At 38.6% G+C, this 21,533-nt stretch overlaps 1 protein-coding gene across 1 annotated transcript in view; it reads left to right on the top strand.

Annotated features, from left to right (window-relative positions):
* The window catches only part of LOC102193066 (CUB and sushi domain-containing protein 3-like), a 387,453-nt gene that overhangs the window by 111,490 nt on the left and 254,430 nt on the right, over positions 1-21,533 (top strand). Inside the window, exon 3 of the mRNA XM_005728525.1 lies at positions 15,467-15,579. Within this exon, the coding sequence (XP_005728582.1) occupies positions 15,467-15,579 (113 nt within the window). The remainder of the gene's footprint in view (positions 1-15,466; positions 15,580-21,533) is intronic.

Raw genomic sequence — 21,533 nt, 5'->3', positions numbered from 1 at the left:
ATTTGTTTTTTGTTAAGTTGCCTAATAATTATGCACAGTAATAGTCACCTGCACACACAGATATCCCCCTAAAATAGCTAAAACTAAAAACAAACTAAAACTACTTCCAAAAACATTCAGCTTTGATATTAATGAGTTTTTTGGGTTCATTAAGAACATGGTTGTTGTTCAATGATAAAATTATTCCTCAAAAATACAACTTGTATATAAGTAGTACACTATATGGACGAAAGTACTGGGCCACCTACAGATTACACCCACAGGAGCTGCTTAACCATGGAAACTCATGCCATTAAACACATCGTTTTTGTGCTGATGTTAATGCCAGAGGAGTTTTGGATCTCTGTTGTTATTGAGTCAGCAAAGTGTTGGTGATTTTTATGCACTATGTGCCCCAGCATTCTTGCAACCTCACTCCTTGCTCTTCCTGTTATACAGCTGTTGCAATTTAACCGAAAGCACCTGAATTCAAAGATTATAAAGATAAGCCCCAATACCTTTGTTGATACACAATATATATTAAAAAGAGAAAAATGGTTGCTCCTATTACAGGTTATTGCTCAAGTCGTACTAATGCAGTAAAAACGCAGCCAGCCCACTGATACATTTATATTTACATACTGACACTGACACTCTGGACTCATAAGCACAGAAATTTAACCACAGGGTAAACTTTTAACATGATTTTTCAGTATGTCTGGAATAAGCTTCATTATTGTGTGCTTGGTGGTTGAGACACATCAAAAAGTAGAATAAAGCCACAGCCTACAGTAAAAGACATCCAAAAAACCAGCACGGTGGCCTCATACTTAAACCAAGGTACCTTATGTAGTACTTTAAATTTAAAATGTATTGGAAAAATGAAACACACAAAATAACTTTTTAAATTTGGAATTTTTATAAAAGTTCTTATAATCAACCAAAAAGGGCCAAAAGCCTTCAGGCAAGAAGCTGTGATAACAATGAACCCCTCATCATTAGACACATGTACATCCAAGTGTTTGCCAAGTGTGTGTGTTAATTTATTATTATTTTTTATTGTGTGTCCACTGCCAGTGTTGGGGAGTAACGGAATACATGTACCGCCGTTACGTATTTAAAATACAAAATATGAGTAACTGTATTCCGTTACAGTTCCCGTTTAAAAAGGTGGTATTCAGAATACAGTTACTTTGTTGAAATAAATGGATTACACTGCGGTACTTTCCTGTTTCATATTGTCGCGGGTCAGGACTGTTTGGGTTTTGTTTGACAGCTACGTTCTTTTGTTCCAGGCGGCAGCGTTACTGTTGCCATGGTTACAGGGCGATGCTCTCTCTCTCTTTGCGACTATGTGTTTCCTGGGTGACAGAGCGCCTGTCACTACCCGATCCGTACCGGAAACCCAATCGGTACCCCGCATGCGCAAATCTTACGTCACTTCCTCTCTTTGCGACATTCAATATATTTGAATGATGCGGTTAGCGCCCAGTTAGCTCTCTTTTCGACTGCCCGGGACATTTAAACAGTGGATAATCCGTATACAAAGAAATTCATGCTTTTCTCCTCAACAGAGAGCATCCCCCGATTGAGCAACAGCGCCGTAAAATAAGAAGAATGGTGCCTAATTACAGAGTTAATAATGCAGACTTTGTAATATCTCACGTGTAGATTCATCAGCCAGATGAAGTGTTTACTGACAATTGACAGTGATAGCGCACATCATCATCACTATTCCAACAATCCTCTCCTCACAGACAAGCATAAACACACTCGACTATCGCTAAATCAGATTTAACACACGTTTGTAATGACGATAATTCAGTTTATAATAGGGTTTATTCGCTCGGTCAGCAGGTGGCGGTATCCTCGTACACTGGGGAGTAAACTGCCATTAAACGAACAGAAGAAGAAGAAAACACGGATCGGGTAGACCCGATTTGTACGGTCAGACTTTACACATGCGCAGTAAGGATCGGAGAGTCCTGATCCGTAACTTTCTTTTTATTTTTCGTTTTTGTCTACATTGTACTGAAATGCTTCATTATTGCAAACATTTTAAGATATACTTGTTATTCTTAACATCTTAACAGATACTCTGACCCATAACTATCGTAAAACGCTACGACTGGAAGTAGAAACCTTTCGCGCATGCGGGGTACCGATCGGGTTTCCGGTACGGATCGGGTAGTGACAGCGCCTTTTCGTTGTTGTTGTTGTTGTGCTAAGCTAACAGGCAGAATGCTACAAGCATAGCTCTAAAGAATGTAGCATCATGGGCAGTGTAGTCCGTGCTGCAGGGAGAATGGACTGCCATACACGTTATGGGTCTGTGAGCGCGAGGAGGGAGAAAAAGGGGAGTGGAAAGGTACGAGTTGTCATCGAGCAAAAACGGGAGCTGGAAGCATGTAAATATAATAATAACCACTGCAGCCAAGAAGAGTGCCTGACGAGCCCAGTTGTAAGTAAGCTATTAAGACTCGACTGTACACCGTGTTCGTGTTTTCCTCCGAAAACAATAAGTTCCGTTGGAGCAGCCTTTCAACGCCTCTCTCTGTCTCTTGCAAGAAAAGTTGACCCACACAACAAAGTAAAGCTATTTTTCGGCTACAAGCCAACAGGGACCCTGCCGTATTAGTCAGAGGTCCCTTTACTACAGTTCGGAGTCGCGGACCTTCAGTAATAGTAATAAATCACACATTCACGTTGTTGTAAAAAGCATGATAATATATTAAGTAATCCAAAGTATTCAGAATACGTTACTGTCATTGAGTAACGTAACGGAATACTTTACAGAATACATTTTGGGGCATGTATTCTGTATTCTGTAATGGAATACATTTTAAAAGTAACCTTCCCAACACTGTTCACTGCGTAGGTCGACTGTTTGAATTTGTGACACTCTGTGTTGTGTGGCTTTTTGTTGTCTCCAACAAGTGAAAAAGATAGTTATTACCACAGACAAGGTTATACACCTCAGTACAGACAGACCACACACAAAGGAATACGAGGCTGTTTGTTGCAGTGAAACCTGAAAAATTGCTAAGATAACCATAAGCTGGCCTCTACAATCCAACACTAAAAAGAAAAACACATTTTATTATCTCAGTTATTTCCAGCTGAAATGCCTCTTTTGCACTGTCTTCTTAGTTTAGTATATTTTAAGAATTGTGGATTCACATTGCTGCACCATTATTGTGTTAGTAAACAAGCTTTGCATTTAAAAGCAGAGCGAGAGGAGATCTTAATTCATCTGACGGGATGGCATGATTGTCAAAACTGAATAAAAGTATCTGCATACGTTCCCAACAGTTGCAATAGAAATACAAATATAGATAGCTACATTTTACCTATTAGCAGCGAGTGATCTAATGATCTGATATTGTCGCTGATCAGGAATTTTACAGATTTGTCATTAATGGAACTAAATTTAAGTGTTTCATTCTGAAACCAACCAACCTAGCCTCCCCTGTACCATCTCGTTTTTTGCACCTACACTAAGTAACTACAGTATCTTTGATATTCAGCTACCTTTCCCATGACTCTCCTGTCCCATTATAGACATCAGTGCAGCAGTGGGTTGGAAGACCGATGCTGCCAGAACTTGACTGGGAGGTGGTTTACATACTACACCTTATCAAACTCACTAAGGCTGCATAGCAGAAGAAGGAAGCCATCACACTATTCCATCTGTTTCTACAAGATGTGGGATTGGAGTGGAGTAGACTTACTGAAATAAACAGCTCGATGGCATCAAGGCAGCAAAACAACATCAAAGTGATTGAAGATGTTAATTGCCACTTTTACTCCTAATGTTATGTTAGGTTACTGTAGTAAAAAGATTCAGCCTAAGTTTATATTTAGGGTAACGTTAGGACTAGCTTTACTGGTTATGCTTTAAAGTTAGTGGAAATGAATTTACGAGTCCACTGAAGAATGTTATGTACACGTGTTTCCTCTGCCGTCATATTTCTTCTTCTACATTCCCTCTCTCTCTCTCACACATCCCATCTCATCCCGTCTTTCCTTTTTGTCTCCCTCCATCCATATATCTCTCTAACGACTGTCCCTTTAAGGTGCTGTCAGTCATGACACCTCCCCTTTAAATGCCAGCAGACACCTGCAATCTGTCTCTACCTATCTACAAAATACAGGTGTATGCATTTGCAAGCACACAAACTCTTTGTGTGTGTGTGTTAATGTGTGCCCCTTCCATTATATGCATTCATGTGTTTGTTTGCCCTTTTCTGTGTATGCGAGTCAGGTTTAATGGTAAGCGATGGTGTAGCCAGCAGCTTAAACAAGCTTTAGCTCACGGGGGCAGCACTCACTATCTGTCTAGCTGTCTGAAAAAGAGAAAGAATGAGGCAAACAGAGGAAATATTTGTGTGTGAGAGGAGGTGAGAAGTGTGTGTGGTGGGTGGAGCTTTATCATTTAATAGTGGAAGCAGCATCTCCTTTGAAACTTTGTAACACTGCAAGGATGCTGGTTACTGTTAGGGAAAGGACTCGTGAGGGAAACTAAGACTTTTAAGTGTAAGTAATTGTAAGCAATTCCTCTTTAAAAGCCCTTCTTCTTGCTGCTTAGTATGAAGGTGGCAAGTGAATATCCTTTGCATATGTTATCTATTGTATCACGACAGTACTCTACTGGCATTATTTCTAAAAGCAGTTCTTAAACAGAGCCTTAAATTATGTAAGCAAAATGTTTTTCATTTCCCCCCTTTCTCTGTAGTTATTTCTGTTTGTCTGTTGGCAAGTTTATGCAAAAACTGCCAGTGTGAATTTGATTAAACTTGCTGGAGAGGTGAAACGTGCAAAAGAAGAACAAAAAAAAAGTGCAGATCACTTTTCTTAAAATTGTGATAGGGCATTGGCCTTGGCAGAAGATTGCACTCGGAGTGCCCTTCCAGTTAAATCAATTTGGAGATGTAAGAACACAAAGCCAACAAGAATAAGTTTAAGTTTAATATGTTGCAATGCTGTTATGAAATTCTAATTATTAGCCAGCCATTCTACACTCAACATGCACGAAATACTGACGCTCAAAAAAAAAATAAAAAATTATTAAACAGCTAGAGGAAGCAGATTTCCACTTCACAATTATTATCAGTGTGAGTCTCAGCATGTTTGTCTAGGAACCTCCGGCGCTGACAGGAAGGTTAATCCACTATTCAACCCCAGTCAGAGTGTCTTTCCTTGGGGGTGCACACAGAGCGCTGTCACCTCCAAAGACGAGAACCCCCTGCCTCTGCAACACAAAAGGATTTATCATCCCAGGACATCACTGCAATGCTGGAAGAGAATGGAAAGAGTGAATGTTTGCACTGCTGGATGCCAAGAAATGTGACAAAGAGAGTCTCACAGATGTGATGAGATACGCATGAGCAGACACATGGAGGTGGCATGAGAGAAGATAAAAAAGAGAGACTGTACATGCAGGTTTCTGCCTGTTTTTAGCTTTAAGTGATGTTTATTAGAGAGCATGAACATGGACTGTAGGCACTGTACAGCCTGAGGTCTAGAACTACCCTGTGAACCCTGTGAAGGAGCCATGTTCGGTTTAGTTATGTAATTATTGTCTAGGATGTCACACAAGGAAAACAGAGAAGAAAATAAATGAATGTTTTTTGTACAAAGCAATGCGTGTATTTGCAAATAGCAATTAGCCAAAGCTTTCTTCATTCAGTGATTCAGGTTTGTACTGCAATGTCATTAAAATTTTAACAGTGACCTTTGGTTAATATTAGACTACTGGCAAATGCTAAGTCAGTTTAAAGTTTGCTTTAAAAGAGAAGTTGTCAAAATATTGAACAGGAAGTCCTTGTTTGTTGGAAAAGGTTAACAAGGTTTATTATTTTTATTCACGGGTTTGCAGATTAACTCAGAGGACACCTTTCTGTATGCTGACAACTCTCTTTCACTGCATCCTTTCTCTTCACTTTCTCTTTGTGATGAATGTAAACGGTGAAACGTAACCTGACCAGGGGGGACTTTACTATGTGCTTTTGTGTATGTGGTTGTCCATGTGTGAACTTACTTATATGAGGCTAATTTTATTGGCTTGCATATGCAACCTGCTAATACACAATCAAATGGGTACACCAAAATGCACACACAGTTCGGGGCGGGTAGAGGATGACTGATTTACAAGACACACCAGCAACTATTGACCACATGTACTCTAACCTGAAAAATGGCTGTGTGTGTGTCACAAAGGCAAGTGTTGCTAATCAATCACTCACCACAGACCCTGAACTTTGAACACTAGTAAAAGAAATAAATCTACTAGACAAGAAGTGGAGGAGTGGGGAATGAAGGTGAAAAAGGTGTTTAGTTTTGTTTAGTTTTGCTTTTACTTTTAGCAGAAGAGGCTGATTTTGTTATTTAGTTGATAAGGTCATTCATTTTTCCAAAATAGCTTTGTAATTTGTTCTTTTAAGTCACAACAGCAAATCATACATTTTTATCTCTAGTGTTCAAAAACGTAAGTTTAACAATAACTTTCTGTACACTAAAATTACAAAGTAGCAAATGCCTCTCAAATACAAAAAAAAAAACCACGATAAAAAGCTTGTAACGGCAAATCATTAGAGTTCTTAATAATGGATCAGTATGTTCAGTTTTGTTAATATTTTTATTTTTTGTAATTAAACATTGAATTTATTGTAATCTGTCAGTTTATATACATTATTTTATTGTACTGAGCTGCGTTTTGGAGATTTTCCTCAGGTTTATCTCATTAAAAGAGCAGCAAAATGCAGAGCAAAGCATGACAGTGCTCAGATTTCCTTAGAAAAAATCAGAATATCCAATAAAAATATATCAACAGAAATACATTATTTAAAAAACATGATATACTGTCACTACTGTTAACTAAAATGCAAATGCAAAAACATCTCCGAGGATCTCACCTGGACGACCAACTGCTCCAAGCTGGTCAAGAAGGCTCACCAGCGCCTCTTCTTCTTGAGGACTCTGAGGAAGAACTACCTGTCCTCAGACATCCTGGTGAACTTCTATCGTTGCACCATCGAGAGCATCCTGACCAACTGTATAACAGTCTGGTACGGGAACTGCTCTGCCTCGGACCGGAAGGCGTTGCAGAGGGTCGTGAAAACTACCCAGCGCATCGCAGGAGCACCACTTCCTGCCATAAAAGACATCTACAGGAAGCGGTGTCTGAAAAGGGCTGGGAAAATCATCAGAGACCCCAGCCACCCATCACATGGACTCCTCACCCTCCTGCCCTCTGGGAGGCGCTACAGGAGCCTCCGCACTAAGACCACCAGGTACCGGAACAGCTTCTTCCCCACAGCTGTCAGACTCCTGAACTCTGCCTCCTGACATCTGACCCACGTTAACACATGGACTGAACATACACACACCCACAACCACCTACACACACACACCCACAATGGACAACTGTACCCTCAAACACACAATAATAACATGGACTGAACCACCACTCACAACCACTAGCACTTTATATAGCCTCTGTAGAAACTATATCTCACTTATCTTAACTGCACTACTGTATAGCTCTGTGTAAATAATCATTCTGTACATTCGATAATTTTTAACCCTACAACTGTTTACAACTTGCATAGTTCCCATTTCTGTATAGCTGTATATCTCAGATTCTGTAAAGTTATTTATTTCATATTCTGTATAGTTTTTCATATTTATATCCTGTTCATATCCTGTACATAGCTTGTACTCACTACAGCCTGTACATACTTATAGTTATAGAATATTCACAACATACTTCATACCGTGTACATTATAACATACCATAATAGACCCATTCTGTAATATACTTACATATCTGTACTATTGCTAATATATATTGTAATATATCTATATCACTAAAGCACTTCTGGATGGATGCAAACTGCATTTCGTTGCCCTGTACCTGTGCATGTGCAATGACAATAAAGTTGAATTCTATTCTAATCTATTCTAAATATATTTTCAACTTTAAACCTTGATAAATGTTCTAGGTTCAAAATAGTAGAAATAAATATCACAAAAATGTGATGTACTGTCTTCACTTTATTTTTATCAAAAAAGGTTATTTAAAGGTTATTTAAATTAAATGTGTTAAACTCATTGTGTCGTGTCTCACATTCTGATCATTAAGATTATTTTTTTAAATTGTTTTATGTTTTAAGTTTGTAATTTCTCTCTTTGTTCTTTCAGTTTCCCTCTAACTTTCTTATTTCTCACATATTTCCTCACTTGTCTTTGTTCTTCTTTTATCTCCACATAATCAGGCTTTGCAGTCATTCTTTGTGTTCGCAGTTTTATCTTGTTTAGGTTTTTATTTCTCTTCTGTATTTTTTGTTCTTACCTGTTTCAAATTGTTCCCTAGTATACACCTGTCTGCCTATTTGATTAGGATTTTCTTGTCTTCTGCTCTATCAGACCGAACTATTCATTTGATTACTGACCTTCAGTGAATGAACTAAGCCTGGTAAAAATATTTAGATTTTTGTCTATTTCCACTGGTACTCCACTCAGGAACACTCACACAGCAAGCACATGCAAACATATTCATAAAAAAATTGCAGTGCCATCAAATGCTGTAGCTTAATGTGATAATTACTTTACTTTTGCAAATTAATTGAGTGTCATTTGTTATTTGTCACCACAGTTGGCTATAAAAAATATATGTGCAAATGGAATAAAAAAAAACTTTCATAAAAGAATATACTTTTAATGGACTGAATAAGCTTCATGGGTACTAGACCTTTGTGTGCATTTGTGTAAGAGAGCGAGCTTGTGTGATGATCACATAAATATCAACTAAAGACTGCATGATGACACAACACTGAAATACAAGAAACCGATCTTCAAGGAATAAAGTAAATGCGCCCTTCAAAAACAATACTGGAGAGGTTTGATTAAAGTCATGTAAAAAAAGAAAGTGGCATCTCTAATATCAATGAATAATGCTTCGTGGCTTTTAAATTATTCTCTTTACACATTGACTTCATTTTGGACTTTAATTAACAATATTGAAAACAGAACAGCATCCTCAGTATACTATCATTTTCTAAGGCTCTGTGGGTCAAAATAAAACAGATTGCTGTGAAAAACAAACCTGACACTGTTTATGGCATGCCCAATATTTGCAGGGTAATTCTCTTTATTTGAGGTTCAACCATGAGTAATTTTAGACTTCTATCTTGGAACCTAAACCCCTGTAACTTGGCATAGTGTACTGTTTTCCATTAAATAAATGTTTTTGCCCTAAAATTTTGTAATTTTTTTTTTACCACTAGACTGCTCTAAGTATGATCTGATATAAAACTTAGTGTCTTTGGCTGACAGGTCTATGTCAGATCAGTCCAGATTTCCACTGTTTTGTAAAGTACTGTGTTTTATTTTCATCCCATTGGGCTCCTCTGCAGGTCTATTTCACTCTCTTTGAGCTTGTGGTTTGATGCTTGGGTTGCTAGAAGGCAAATAAGTGTCTTTGACCCATAAAATTAGGTTACTGATTGGGTCATGTTGTTGTGATGTTTATGCTTAGCTAGTCAGATGAGAATCTACTGAGATAATGTCGATGCGCCATTGTGTCACAAAAAAAATCATCAAAACAAACTGTAAACATAACTAACACCTCAATCAGTCTTGCACTGTGGTCCGCAAGTGATATTTACCCGCCAGATGATGTACAGCAACCCTTTTTATTACCCCTCAACTGTAACAGGCTGACCGGGTATTGTCATCACCCGTGGCAACATGGACATCCAAGTTTATGAGTGAAATAACTCAAGAACAAAGTAATGTAGGAGTTTCAAACTGATACCATACTACTAAAAATCTCAGACAAGTTTGAATCTCAGTGCCCTTGACCTTAAGAACAGAGGTCAAGGTCTTTTAAAACAATTCATATGAATGGGATAACTTGAGAAGAAGGTGACATAGGATTTTTAAATTCACACATGTGAATCTCTACCCATGATAGACATCAGATAAGTTATTGATATGATGAATGATGACATTTACATCATTAATGACTTCACCTCAGAAACAATTTCACACAACACAAAATTTTAGCTGACTATTACTTACTCCATCAAGCCCCTTTTGTTTTAATATTTACAGTTTTTCTTTTCCATTCTCTCTCTTTTCTTCATGGCCGTGATGGTAATGAAACGGGTAACAGGAGGAGGGACTCTGCCAATCACATTAGCCATACTGCGTTGTTGCTTCTTTTTCAGAAACTAAAGCAAACGGTGTGTGTCTGTGTGTGTTTTCTCTTACCCTTCTGTTTTTGTATTTGTGTGTGACAGCACAGAGAGGGCACTCTGCTGATATTAGCTTCATTCACTCACTCGCTAATGTGATTTCGCTACACACAAAACACACACACACTCATGGGCATACGCTACTACACACGGTCCCATGGGAATAGACATGAGCGCCAGTCACCCACTGCTCCATCTTTCGTTCAGTTTCTGTGAGAGAATTTTGGTTTTACCTCATAAATCTGAGAACACATAAATGCTGTCGCTGTGCTGTCCCGCATATTGAAAGATTCAGCTGAGGACGGGGGTGGGTGGGTGGGTGGAAAACAGGGCAGGGGATGCACCTTCAATAATCTGAGAGCCAGATCTGGAAGTCTGCTTTGTTAAATATGCAGGTCACATTCTCCAGATGGCAAAGCTATTACTTACATGTTTTCAGGTGATTTGGCTTATAGTTTTCTCTGGAACCAGAACTCTCAATTTGTGCTCCATATATACAATACAGTCCAAAGGTTATGAGCAACTACTGTGTTCTTTAAATTAGGAAGGAGCCAGATTGTCTTATAATTTTTAGCAGTCTTGAGCAGTAGTTCTCCAGGCTTTCTGAAGGTCATTCAAAGTGTTTCTTTAGGCTTCTTTTTCACTCATTTTCAGTTTAGCCCTTTTACCTGGTAAATGGACTGGTTCTTATGTAGCTCTTAGCTACTCTTTCTGAGCTTTACACAACTTCCTCATTCACACAAACACTTTTTCCATGCAAGTGCTTTCTATCTAACATTCATACTCCGATGGCTGCATCAGAGAGCAACTTGGGGTTAGTATCTTGCCCGAGGATATTTGGCATGCAGACTTGAGCAGCCAGGGATCGAACCACCTACCTCCTGAGCTACAGCCACCCCCCGATTATTTTTGGTTCGCTAAGCCACTTAACACTGACCTATGAATCATTCGAGTATAAGACAGGTACCTAACTCAAGGGATGAATCAGTGTTGCGTCTACACATAACAGTCAACTTGGCAAAGAACCGGTTTTAAATAGTAACTTTCTGCAATTTGCCAGCAGCAGTCTGTTGTCTAATTTTCCCCATTTTTTTTTTTTTATCTGAATCTGTGAAAGATATGCTTAAGAAAACAGTCTCTCAGCTATAAATCTATCTATGGCTAAGATGCCGCTCATTAGGATGGGAAACAGCGAGAAAAGGCTGAGGTTTACACAGGTACTGGACTGAAAATCAGTGACAATAGGTCTTTTGGAATGAATAAATAATAAGAAAAAAGGTAATGGCGACTTTAGTCTTTGATGTAATTTACATAATATTTTAATAGAACAGTCAGGAACAAAACCAAGGGAGTGTTTGTTTGCACTTTCAGCTGTTATGTTTTATCTATCATGGCGGGCTACAGCTGTTAAGGAAGAATACAGTAGCCACAGTTAATAAACTTGCACCAACAACCATTGTGCTCTGAACAGATGCAGTCAATATGCTAACCAAGAGTGATGCATGCATATTCTTTGCTCAGTTACATGTTTCCAAAATTGGCAGATCTGAGAGAATTTTTTTCGGCATCGCCTTTTCTAATTTTTTCAACTTATTCATAATAATCAACTTTTTAATCATTTTCCTGTTGTGATCTCTTATAACTGTCACATGGCCAAACTCTGTAACTCTCTGTGAGCACTGTGAGCGCTGGTAATGTAAGATGACACACCAAAGTATCAGCCACATCACAAATGAATAATCTAATATTTAAAAGGCAGGGTTTTTTTTGTTTCTCTCTGTGTGTGTGTGTGTGTGTGTGTGTGTGTGTGTTTGTACTGCTTTACCATGACATTTTGTTCAGCTCTGGAGTCCAGATATTACTTTCATCATAAAATAAAATAGAGTACTGGGGGTATATACACATATGTGTATTGATGGATTGTTTCTGAAAGATGTGATGCATTACATGTAAGATATTAGAAGCCTAGAAATGGGACGGAGGAGGAGTGGTCAGAGATTTTATTTTCTTTGTCTCAAGAGCATATAAAATGTTGTTATTGTTGTGGTGTAGAATTCTTTCTGTAATAGCAGATTGTGTTAAACTGAAATATGACTTAAGGTGCTTCATCCAGGGAAACTGTTATTTTTCATATTAAAAAAAAAAAATCACACACAGATAATTCAAGGGGGGCATCTGTGGATTAGGGGGTAGAGCGGGTTGTTAGCAGATCATAAGGCCAGTGGTTCAATTACAGCACCTCTAGTTTCTGTGTGAAAGTGTCTCTGGTCAAGATACGGATCCTCAAATTACCTCCATTAGTGTGTAATGGAGGTAATTTAATGCCAAGAATAAAGCATTGTGTGGATGGATGAATGTGGTTTATAGTGTAAAGAGCACTTTGAGTGACAAGTAACAGTAGAAAAACCATTAAGTGCTGAGCCACTTGGACATTTTGTGCTTAAAAAACAGTTAATTATACAAGACGTTGCTAATTAATCAACTAAATTATATATATTGTTTACTAGAGTGATCAAAAACCTAAAACCTATGTCATGTGTGCACTCAGCATGCACTCAGTTTGCTAATGATATGTTGATTGTTGCACAGTAATCCCCGTTTTCAGTGGGAGAAACGTTTCGTCACTTGGAGGAAGACGTCACTCAGATGACATCTAGACGTACAGAATCACGTTACACAGTAATAACTTGATATTACTAAGGTTCCTGTGACTACTGCCTAAACTTTGTGTTTTACGGCTTTTTCCTTTTACAAACTTTGCATGCACACATGCATAAACAGCATTGCGTTTACTGTAAAGACAGATAAAATGGAGAGGGAAGTGAGGCCAAAAAAGGGCAGCTTAATAATGCTGAGAAGAAAAAAACAAAACAAATAGAAGAAGAACTGAGAGAGAGGAAGACAGAGATTTACTGACTGGAGATGAGATCAGAAAAAGCCCAAAAATAGAAATGAAGCTGAGGCAGAAATGCATAGATGAGAAATAGATTAGGAATGGAGAGGAAGATTAAAGAGATGGTTGGGTACTTTTAAAAAGGTGGCCATTTGCACTTTGAGTGGTTTTGGATTAGAAGGGAGAGAACAAAGAAATAGAAAGGGAGTAAGTCAGTTGAGAAATGAGAATCAACATGTGAGCCTGGATGAGTTAAAACGATTCGGGGGGGGAGTGAACAGCAATGGAAAGCAAGCTGACGGAGGAGATGGAAGCTGGTGCAGGACAGTCGACTTGAGCAGAAAGAAGTGGAGGGAGAATGATTAGTGAAGAGTGAATTTACAGAAGGGGAACAAATCTGAACTAACAACTGAAAAAAGTGGAGCATTGGGGATTAAAACAGGGAGGAAAATGGAGGTGAGATGGAGGTAAAGAAAGATGAGAAGAAAGCAGAGGAGACAGCAGACAATGAATAAATATGACAAGGAGGATGTGAGAGGGTAAAAGAAGTAGGATAGGGAGATTAAAAGATGAGAGGTAAAAAAAAAAAAGAAAACTCATAATGGAGCATAAAAGCAAGGTAGGTAGCAGAAGAAGAAAATGAAAGAAGGGCAGAGAGGAAGAATAGATTGAGGGAAGGATTCTAGACTTAACTGTGGTTGTTTTTGCTGATAGAAAGCTTAATAAATTAATATGTGGAGACAGAAAGAAAAACGGGAAGACATATTGAGAAGAAGGATGAGTGCAGGGATGTAGCAGGAGAATACAAAATTAAAGCAAGTCTCTGCGTGCTGTGAATGTTTTAAAAATGTAAAAGCACTTTGTCATAACTGGGGAAGCGTGTTATGCTAAAGTCTCAATACTAGTTAGAGGTCACAGTCAGACATCGTTTCTCTTGTTGCAGTAACATGAAGCAGATTACTTTGAACAGCTCACAGGTACAAAAGTGGCTACACTGAACTTGTCTTCTGTGTTATAGCAGGTGTATTCTGACATGCTTCAAGTGTCGTGTTTATGTGTGCAGAAAGAGTGGGGAAGAACAAAACACAGTTAAGTAATAAGCTGTGTCCTGATTGTTAGGAAGGGGAGAGAGTAAGTGGTAAGTATGGCTAAAGGAAATATAGATACAAAGGAAAGATTATATTAAAAAAAAAAGATGGTGAGACAAAAGAGAGGGAATATATCTATATACAAAAGAAGGCCAGGAAAAAGAGATTAGCAGAACTGAAGAGGAAGGGTAACAAAAGAGATTTAGGTGGATAAATGCCACAGAAGGAAGTGGATGGAGGAGATGAGAAACTACATAGGGAGGGGAGTGAAGGCAAAAGGCAAAAAATATGAGTTTGGTGACTTAATGCTAGAGGAGAGGATGGTATGAGTAGATGTAGGCAAGGGGAAGAGAAGGAGGAGGTGAAGGAAAGAGGAAGGGAGGAAATGGAAGGAAGAATGGTAGCTGCAGGACACGAGAAAAATGTGTCGCAGTGGCAGCAAGGCGGTTTGGCTCTTTTCCCTACCTGAAAAAGCGCTGGCCTTCCATTCCTCCTCTTCGCTTCCTCCCTGTTTATTTCAAGGAATTCTGAGAGCTAAAGGCCCACCTACGAGCGGTAGTGGGTAAGCGTATTTTTCGAGGTCAGACTCAAACATGTTGAGTGCACATTAAAGGGGGCCTTGGCTTCCTACTTGACTCCTTTTTTTTTATTGTTTACTGATCTGCACACAGATCCATTTCAGTATTACTAGCTGGCTGACCAGATTTCATAGCACACTTTGATCTGATGCCTTGATTTATTTGAAAGCCCCCATTAAAGTAGATGTTTTTTAGAGGAAAATGGAGAGGGTTTTTGTGCTCTGTCTAAGAGGCTCGATGCCAGGCAGTGGTGTTGGTGAGGACTGAGAAGAGGTTTTATACTGTCTTTACTGTTTTCCATTTGTCTTCTCTGTCACTGTGGTACTGACTTCAGCAAAATGAATTCCTCTTTCTGAATCCTAAAAAACATCTATCAACGTACTTAAACACAGAGTGTATGAAAAGTTTTTTTATTACGTAAAAGCCATTCATTGCTAAATGGGCAACGGTCAAGGCTGTTAAAAATGTTTTTTCCTCTCTCCTGTAAGTACAAGATGGGTTCTTGTTAATCTTCTACTGATTTATGCATTCCCTGATATTTTCCTTGTCACTGCAGGTTACTATCACCAAGGCTTTTATTTATTCCACAAAACCAAGTGGCTTGTTTTTCTCATACTTAATGTGTAATGTGTTGGTCATGTCAGTATATTATCTTCTCTGTTTCTACAGGTTAACAGGTTTCCAGGTTCCACCTCCGGTCACCAGCACAGGAAATGTCTTCTCGTTGAGACTGACCAGTGACTTTGCGGTTTCTGCACATGGCTTCAAACTCAACTATGAAGGTCAGAAAGTGTCTGTGTTTGTGTTTGCGTGTCTGGCTGGTATGTAAAGCATAAATATGCTATGCTTCACTGCTGACCTTTATATATCTGGTAAATTAATAGCATAAGCCGAGACCCACTCTGAGTACTAAATATCAGGTCAAATTCCATAGGACACATCTCGTTGTGGGTATGTACTGAGGCGTGTAGGAAAGATGGACACTCGCAACAAACACTCGACCTTGAGTGAGCCCTTGTTTTTCAATCAAGAAGTAAATGAAGTGGTCCACTGTGTGTTGTCTACCCCAAGCAATCCCTGTTTATTTGTTAGACATAGTGTACTCTTAAAATACCACACGTAAGGTTTTTACGTCCTCGTGTCTTCACTCAGTACATGATTTTAAGTCAGTCCCACTGAGAGCCATCCAGATGCAGAAAGTTTCCAAGAAGGACGGCTATGCCCTGAATTCAATACGCATTTTCTGACTCCCTCCCACTCAGTACAGGAAGAGACTCCCTAGTGGGTGACAAGTTCATACCTTTTTTTTTTTTTTAAAGTAGGCTGTTATGAGAGAGAGGAAAGCATAGATAAACAAAAATGACAAAAATGTGAGCTTACTAAAGATTATATAATGTAGACGTGGAAGAGCAGAGCCCAGATGTTTGGGCGCTAAAATCTTTCTCATACATTTATGTTTTTTAACTTAAACAAAAACAGACAAGTCAATCTGTCCTTTTTACATAACCACTTTAATATGGTGGAAGAATTTACCAGTTGAAAAATGCAGCGTTCTGATCATGATGTGGAGGAGTGGAGTCATCGCGAGGGGAACTGCTTTTGCCCCCTTCCCTTAGGGCCCAAATAAACACTGTGGTGCCATAGTCATACATAAGGAGAGGTAAAAGTTTGCTTGTTAGTTAAATTTAGCGCTCACTGTGAATCAACACCATATGCTGGGAGCATTAAAGATTTGAGATGAGATTCAGATAAGAAAAACTTTGATGTCCTCAACAATTCAGTGAGTAACAAAGCATAAAGCATCAAACTGAGGCAACCACATTACACTGGGAAAACTAGCAACACTTATTACTTGATTCTTATTGACTGAATAGTTTCTTGACATGCTAACAGATTGCATGGCAACACTATAGTCCCAATATGTAACCCCAAATGCCCTCTAAAAGATCATCGACACAAGGTGTCATTTAGGTAGACATAAATTAGACACGAGTCGGTAACATAATCATTTGCAATGTATCAGTTAACAATGCAAAAATACTGTAGAGAAGAGAATGTGAGAAGAAGGTGTTTAACATAATTCAAGAACAATTAACATCATTTACAATTAAACCTGTTGTCTTTATCATAATGTGTTTGTTATAGGTGGTGATGATGCACAACACTTGGGCAAAAATGCCTCAGCAGCTATACCTTTGAATGAGCTTCTTTGTTGTATTTTATACCTCTGCTTTCTTTTCCACCATTTATCACAAAGTGGCTACAAATGTTCAGTGAAAGTAAAATGCCAAAAACATTATATAGAGTGTAAGTTATAGTCATTCATACTACTTTTTAATACTATTTAGTGTGAATATAGCCTCTGAAGAAATGCTGTGCTGCCCTTACAACAGCAAGTCTTACAAATTAGTTCCTGAAATAGTGGTGGTTGTGATTAATGGCAATTTGGATACTATTTCATAGGAACAGGTAAAAATAATAACATGGTTAATGTTGCATGAATTCCATTTATCTGATTCTATGTCTGAATGCTGTCTCCCCAAATCCCTCTGAAACCTGGAGTGTTATTAAAAAAGCACTTTGGTCAGATCAAAATACCTGCTTTTACTTTTTGTATATGAAGCTATTTATAAATGACTTGGAATACTTAGGATACTTTCTAATAGTGTCAGTGTTAGTAAAGATGGGACCTCGTGTAGTCAGACACACACTGCATTTAGTTCATGCATGAAAAGCATAAAGCAGATGTGGGCAATGAATTTTTAAATTTGTTGTCCACACCTGGCATAAAGGATTGACACAGAAGTGCCTTAAGCCAGTATTTCTTTAATGGCCACTGAGGGCAATAGCTGCGGTGTCAAAAATAGAAGTCTCTTTGAAAGCGGCCCTCACATTTGGCCTCAGTAAACACTCCCTGGATGCCTTTATGGGCTCAGTCACACATTTAACTCATAGTGAATAAAACACTGATTAATTAGTATGTTTTTGTCATTAGAAAGGATGAATATCCAGGATACGCTCATTAGGAGATTGACAAGTTGTTAGAAGTTGATGATGAAGACACTCGTCTCTACGCTTTAAAATTAGTTAGTGGGTGACATCACAACAGCAACATCCATATTTGACACCATCTATGGGTTCATATTGTCATATCAACATGCATATGAGCCTACAGAGAGGGGGACAAACAAAACAAAAAAACAACAACTCAGAGAGTAATTTTTAAACACAAGGGCCACAGCTGGTAAATTTAATTTACAAAAGGACCTGTGAATAATCTGACAAACAGCAGGTAATTTCAGCTGTTTTATTACTCGAAACAAGGTTAAAAAATGGCCTACATATGTGCTCCAAAATGGATTAAAGTCACTTACCAGAGGAAAAAAAAGACCACCACCAACTTCATGATTCACCATGCCTCTGTACAGTAGCCACACAGGCAGTGTTACCTGTAAACCTTTAACTTGTCAATCTAAACTACATGTTTGTGTAAATCTGTACATGCACCTCAAACACACCTTATTATGATCATCAAATACTTAGCTCCTTGTCATAAGCTTGACGCACACAAATAAAGGCCTGTTTTTATCTAGATCTAACCTTTGGTCCAACCTAAACCACTAACCGAAACTCAAGCCTTAACTCCCAGTCCGCTGGAAAGTACGTCCCAACATAAAACCATCCAGATGTCCTCCCCACTTTCCAAAAAATATCCTCTTCCGAGGTCTAAACTGGTCCTCACAAATATAGATGGCTAAATGCATAAATATGTTTGTCACAGCTGTTTGCTGTTCAAAAGTATACACTCTTCAACTGCCTATGTTCGTCTTTGTGCATTCTTTGGTGGGCCTTCCGTGATATTCTCTGTGTAGGTACAATAGCTGATTGGCGTATATCTTATTTATATGTGTGTCTGGTGTGCTGCAAGATGACAATATCACTGATTGCAAAGTGTCTGGATCTAAATCTCCACACATGCTGTGTGCGTGTTTATGTGTGTGCCGGTGCCACTTGTGTGTCGAAGCAGTTGTCCCAGATTTATTCACTGGCACAAATTTTTACTTGCTACTTGGCCCGCGTTCATCCTGCGTGATAGTGTGTTTCTGTGTTGATGTTTATGCGGGCATGTGTGTGTAGCTGTGATACAGAAGGAGTTTGCTCTCAGTGAGAGCATCCATGGGACTTAGCTGAAGAGCCCCTGCTGTTGATACATTCAGATGTTTGACTTGCTCTGTGTGAATAAGGGGGTTTTAACAGCAGACCACATTGCAATATTAAACTTACTTCTGGTCGCTCTTCTATTGAATTTGAACTTTTTAGACTGTCCACAGCAGACACCTAGGCTGTATATTTATACAGCAAGTAGAAGATTTTCTCTGAAGGAATTATCCACCCAAGTTTGGACAGTTTTTGGCAAGTCATTCACAGTCCATGTAATCCTTCCGCCTAATCTGTTTCTGGAGCCATCGCAGAGTTTTGATTTTTGCAGGTACTGACTTTATGCTTACAGAAAAACAATGAGCAAAAAATACCTGCTCATTATCTTTATTACAAGCCATGAAAGTAAGTTCATCATGGCAGTATCATCCTGAAGCAGGCACTTCGCAGAGGCAGATTTAAATAATTTGGCAGGTGTTTAAAAATAGGCTGTTTGTGAATGCATTTTTGTCAACACTATAGCATGAAAGATGCATTTTCACAACGCTACAGGTGCACAGTTCAGATCAACACAAAGACAAGTTTGAAGATGGTCCCAGAACTCAATGGTTTCACAGCTGAGTGTTTTTAGTTGGTTGAAATAGGGCTGTGCGATATGACCAAAATCTCATATCCCGATATAAGACATCTATCGTCCCGATAACGATATAAATCACAAAAATGTAAAATTTTTTGTAAATTCTGTGAATCTCGGGCAGCTCGACTTGCGGGAAGTGTTTCCTGCTGCGCGTCATGTAGCTGGAGTCGAGTGTTTTAACCGATGCATGAAACTATACATTTTTAGACATAAGTTATAACGGCCGCCGTTTTCTTTGTGAGCATTTATTGCACGGCGTGCTGCGGGAAAAAGCCTGTTCTAACGTTTGAGTCTAAGGTTTATTTTTTAGCACCTGGCGGCTCTTTTTTACTTCTCATCCGTGAATAATCTGCTCTTTCACGTGATTCAGTTTATTTTGAAAAGTCTCAACAGGATCTTGAGCTTTATTGTGAAAGGTTTATGTGGAACATAAACAAGCAGACACGCGATGGTGCTACTGTTGTTGGTTGTTGCTAACCACAAGGCATAAAAACAGGCGCTTGTCCGTCCGTAGTGTGGCTATATTAAATATAAGAAAAGAGAGAACTTTAAGAAATTAATATAACCACTACAGTGACCATCAAAACGATGAAAAAATATTGCCGTAAACAGTTTATTTTGCGACACCACGAAACAAACGATAGCATAAAATGAAACGATAGATGTTTTTATATCATCATCCGATATATATCGTTATATCGAACAGCCCTAGGTTGAAATATTGATTGTTTACTTCAGGGATTTTTTTTAAAATCCCATCTGGCCTCAAAATGCCTTGGAACTCTTCAATCAGGTGTGCAAGAGAAATTGGAGAATGCGTATGATGACAAGAATGTCTGAACTTAACTGCCCTGCCTGTTGCTTCAGTGTATTGTGGATACGGGTGAATGGATAATATTGAATTGATAGGTCAGTTAATATACTGTGTAACTGTGTACCCATGACATAAATTGTAATAAAGCAGCATGATTATGCCCACTTTATAAAGCAGATTGCTGTATAGGACGAATTTTGCGTTCAGCATGGCAAAGATACAGTAGGGCTGCTTTAGCCTTGGCAGCCTGCCTGCTTGGTGGGGTACACTTTGATGTGATTGTTGGACTCCTTGAACATTTCTTCCTCTTCCTCTGAAGGCTGTCAGGTCATAACTAATTCATGCTTTAGCACATACCATACAGTGTGTATATGTGCGCGTGCAAGACAGAGAGAAAGACAGTGATGTATTATTTAGCATGATGTCGGAGGCAGTTTGATATTGTGCTGATGAGACGGAATCACAGATTATCAGAGCACTTAGACACGCACATACGCACACTTACACCCTGTTCTTTCCCAGCATGATCGGTGTTGAAATCATTTTTTCCCCTCTTATTCTTATTTCTCCATCGTCTACTGAGCCACCTTGTGCGTTTTCATCCTCTGTCACCCATTTTAATTCCTCTTTTGACCTCTGAAGACCATGTGGTCTCATATGGGGGCATTCAATCTAGGCTTTTCTACACATTAAACCTAATTTTGCTCACTAAAGTATTTTATAGGTTTTTGTTAGTTTGTTTTTTACACAATGGGGACTTTATTGTGTTATTGTGTAAAATAAACTCTTGCTAAACTAGCGCTCATACACTTCCATAAATTTTTTTGTACTTTTAGAAAAACGTTTTGTTTAAGAATAACAGTTTCCATACTTACAAAAACACATAAAACACATAAATCCCGAATAGTTACAAAAAGATTAAAACTGTATTTTAAACAAGTGCTGGTGTCCTGTGAGGTTAATATGTTTAGATTTGTTTTTTTCTTTTCATATTACCTTTCACATTAAGGTAAGGAAAAATTAGTAGGAACAATCTGGTTGTTCAGTCTGACATCACTGGCAGTGTCTGGACCTAAACTCCGCTGCAGGTCCATATATCAAACGATCACTATGGCATTACTGAGAGT

This window comes from Pundamilia nyererei, unplaced genomic scaffold, assembly GCF_000239375.1.
Source record: "Pundamilia nyererei isolate P.nyererei 1_Seehausen unplaced genomic scaffold, PunNye1.0 scaffold00028, whole genome shotgun sequence".
Lineage (NCBI taxonomy): Eukaryota > Metazoa > Chordata > Actinopteri > Cichliformes > Cichlidae > Pundamilia > Pundamilia nyererei.
This window is presented reverse-complemented; position numbering and strand designations above follow the sequence as displayed.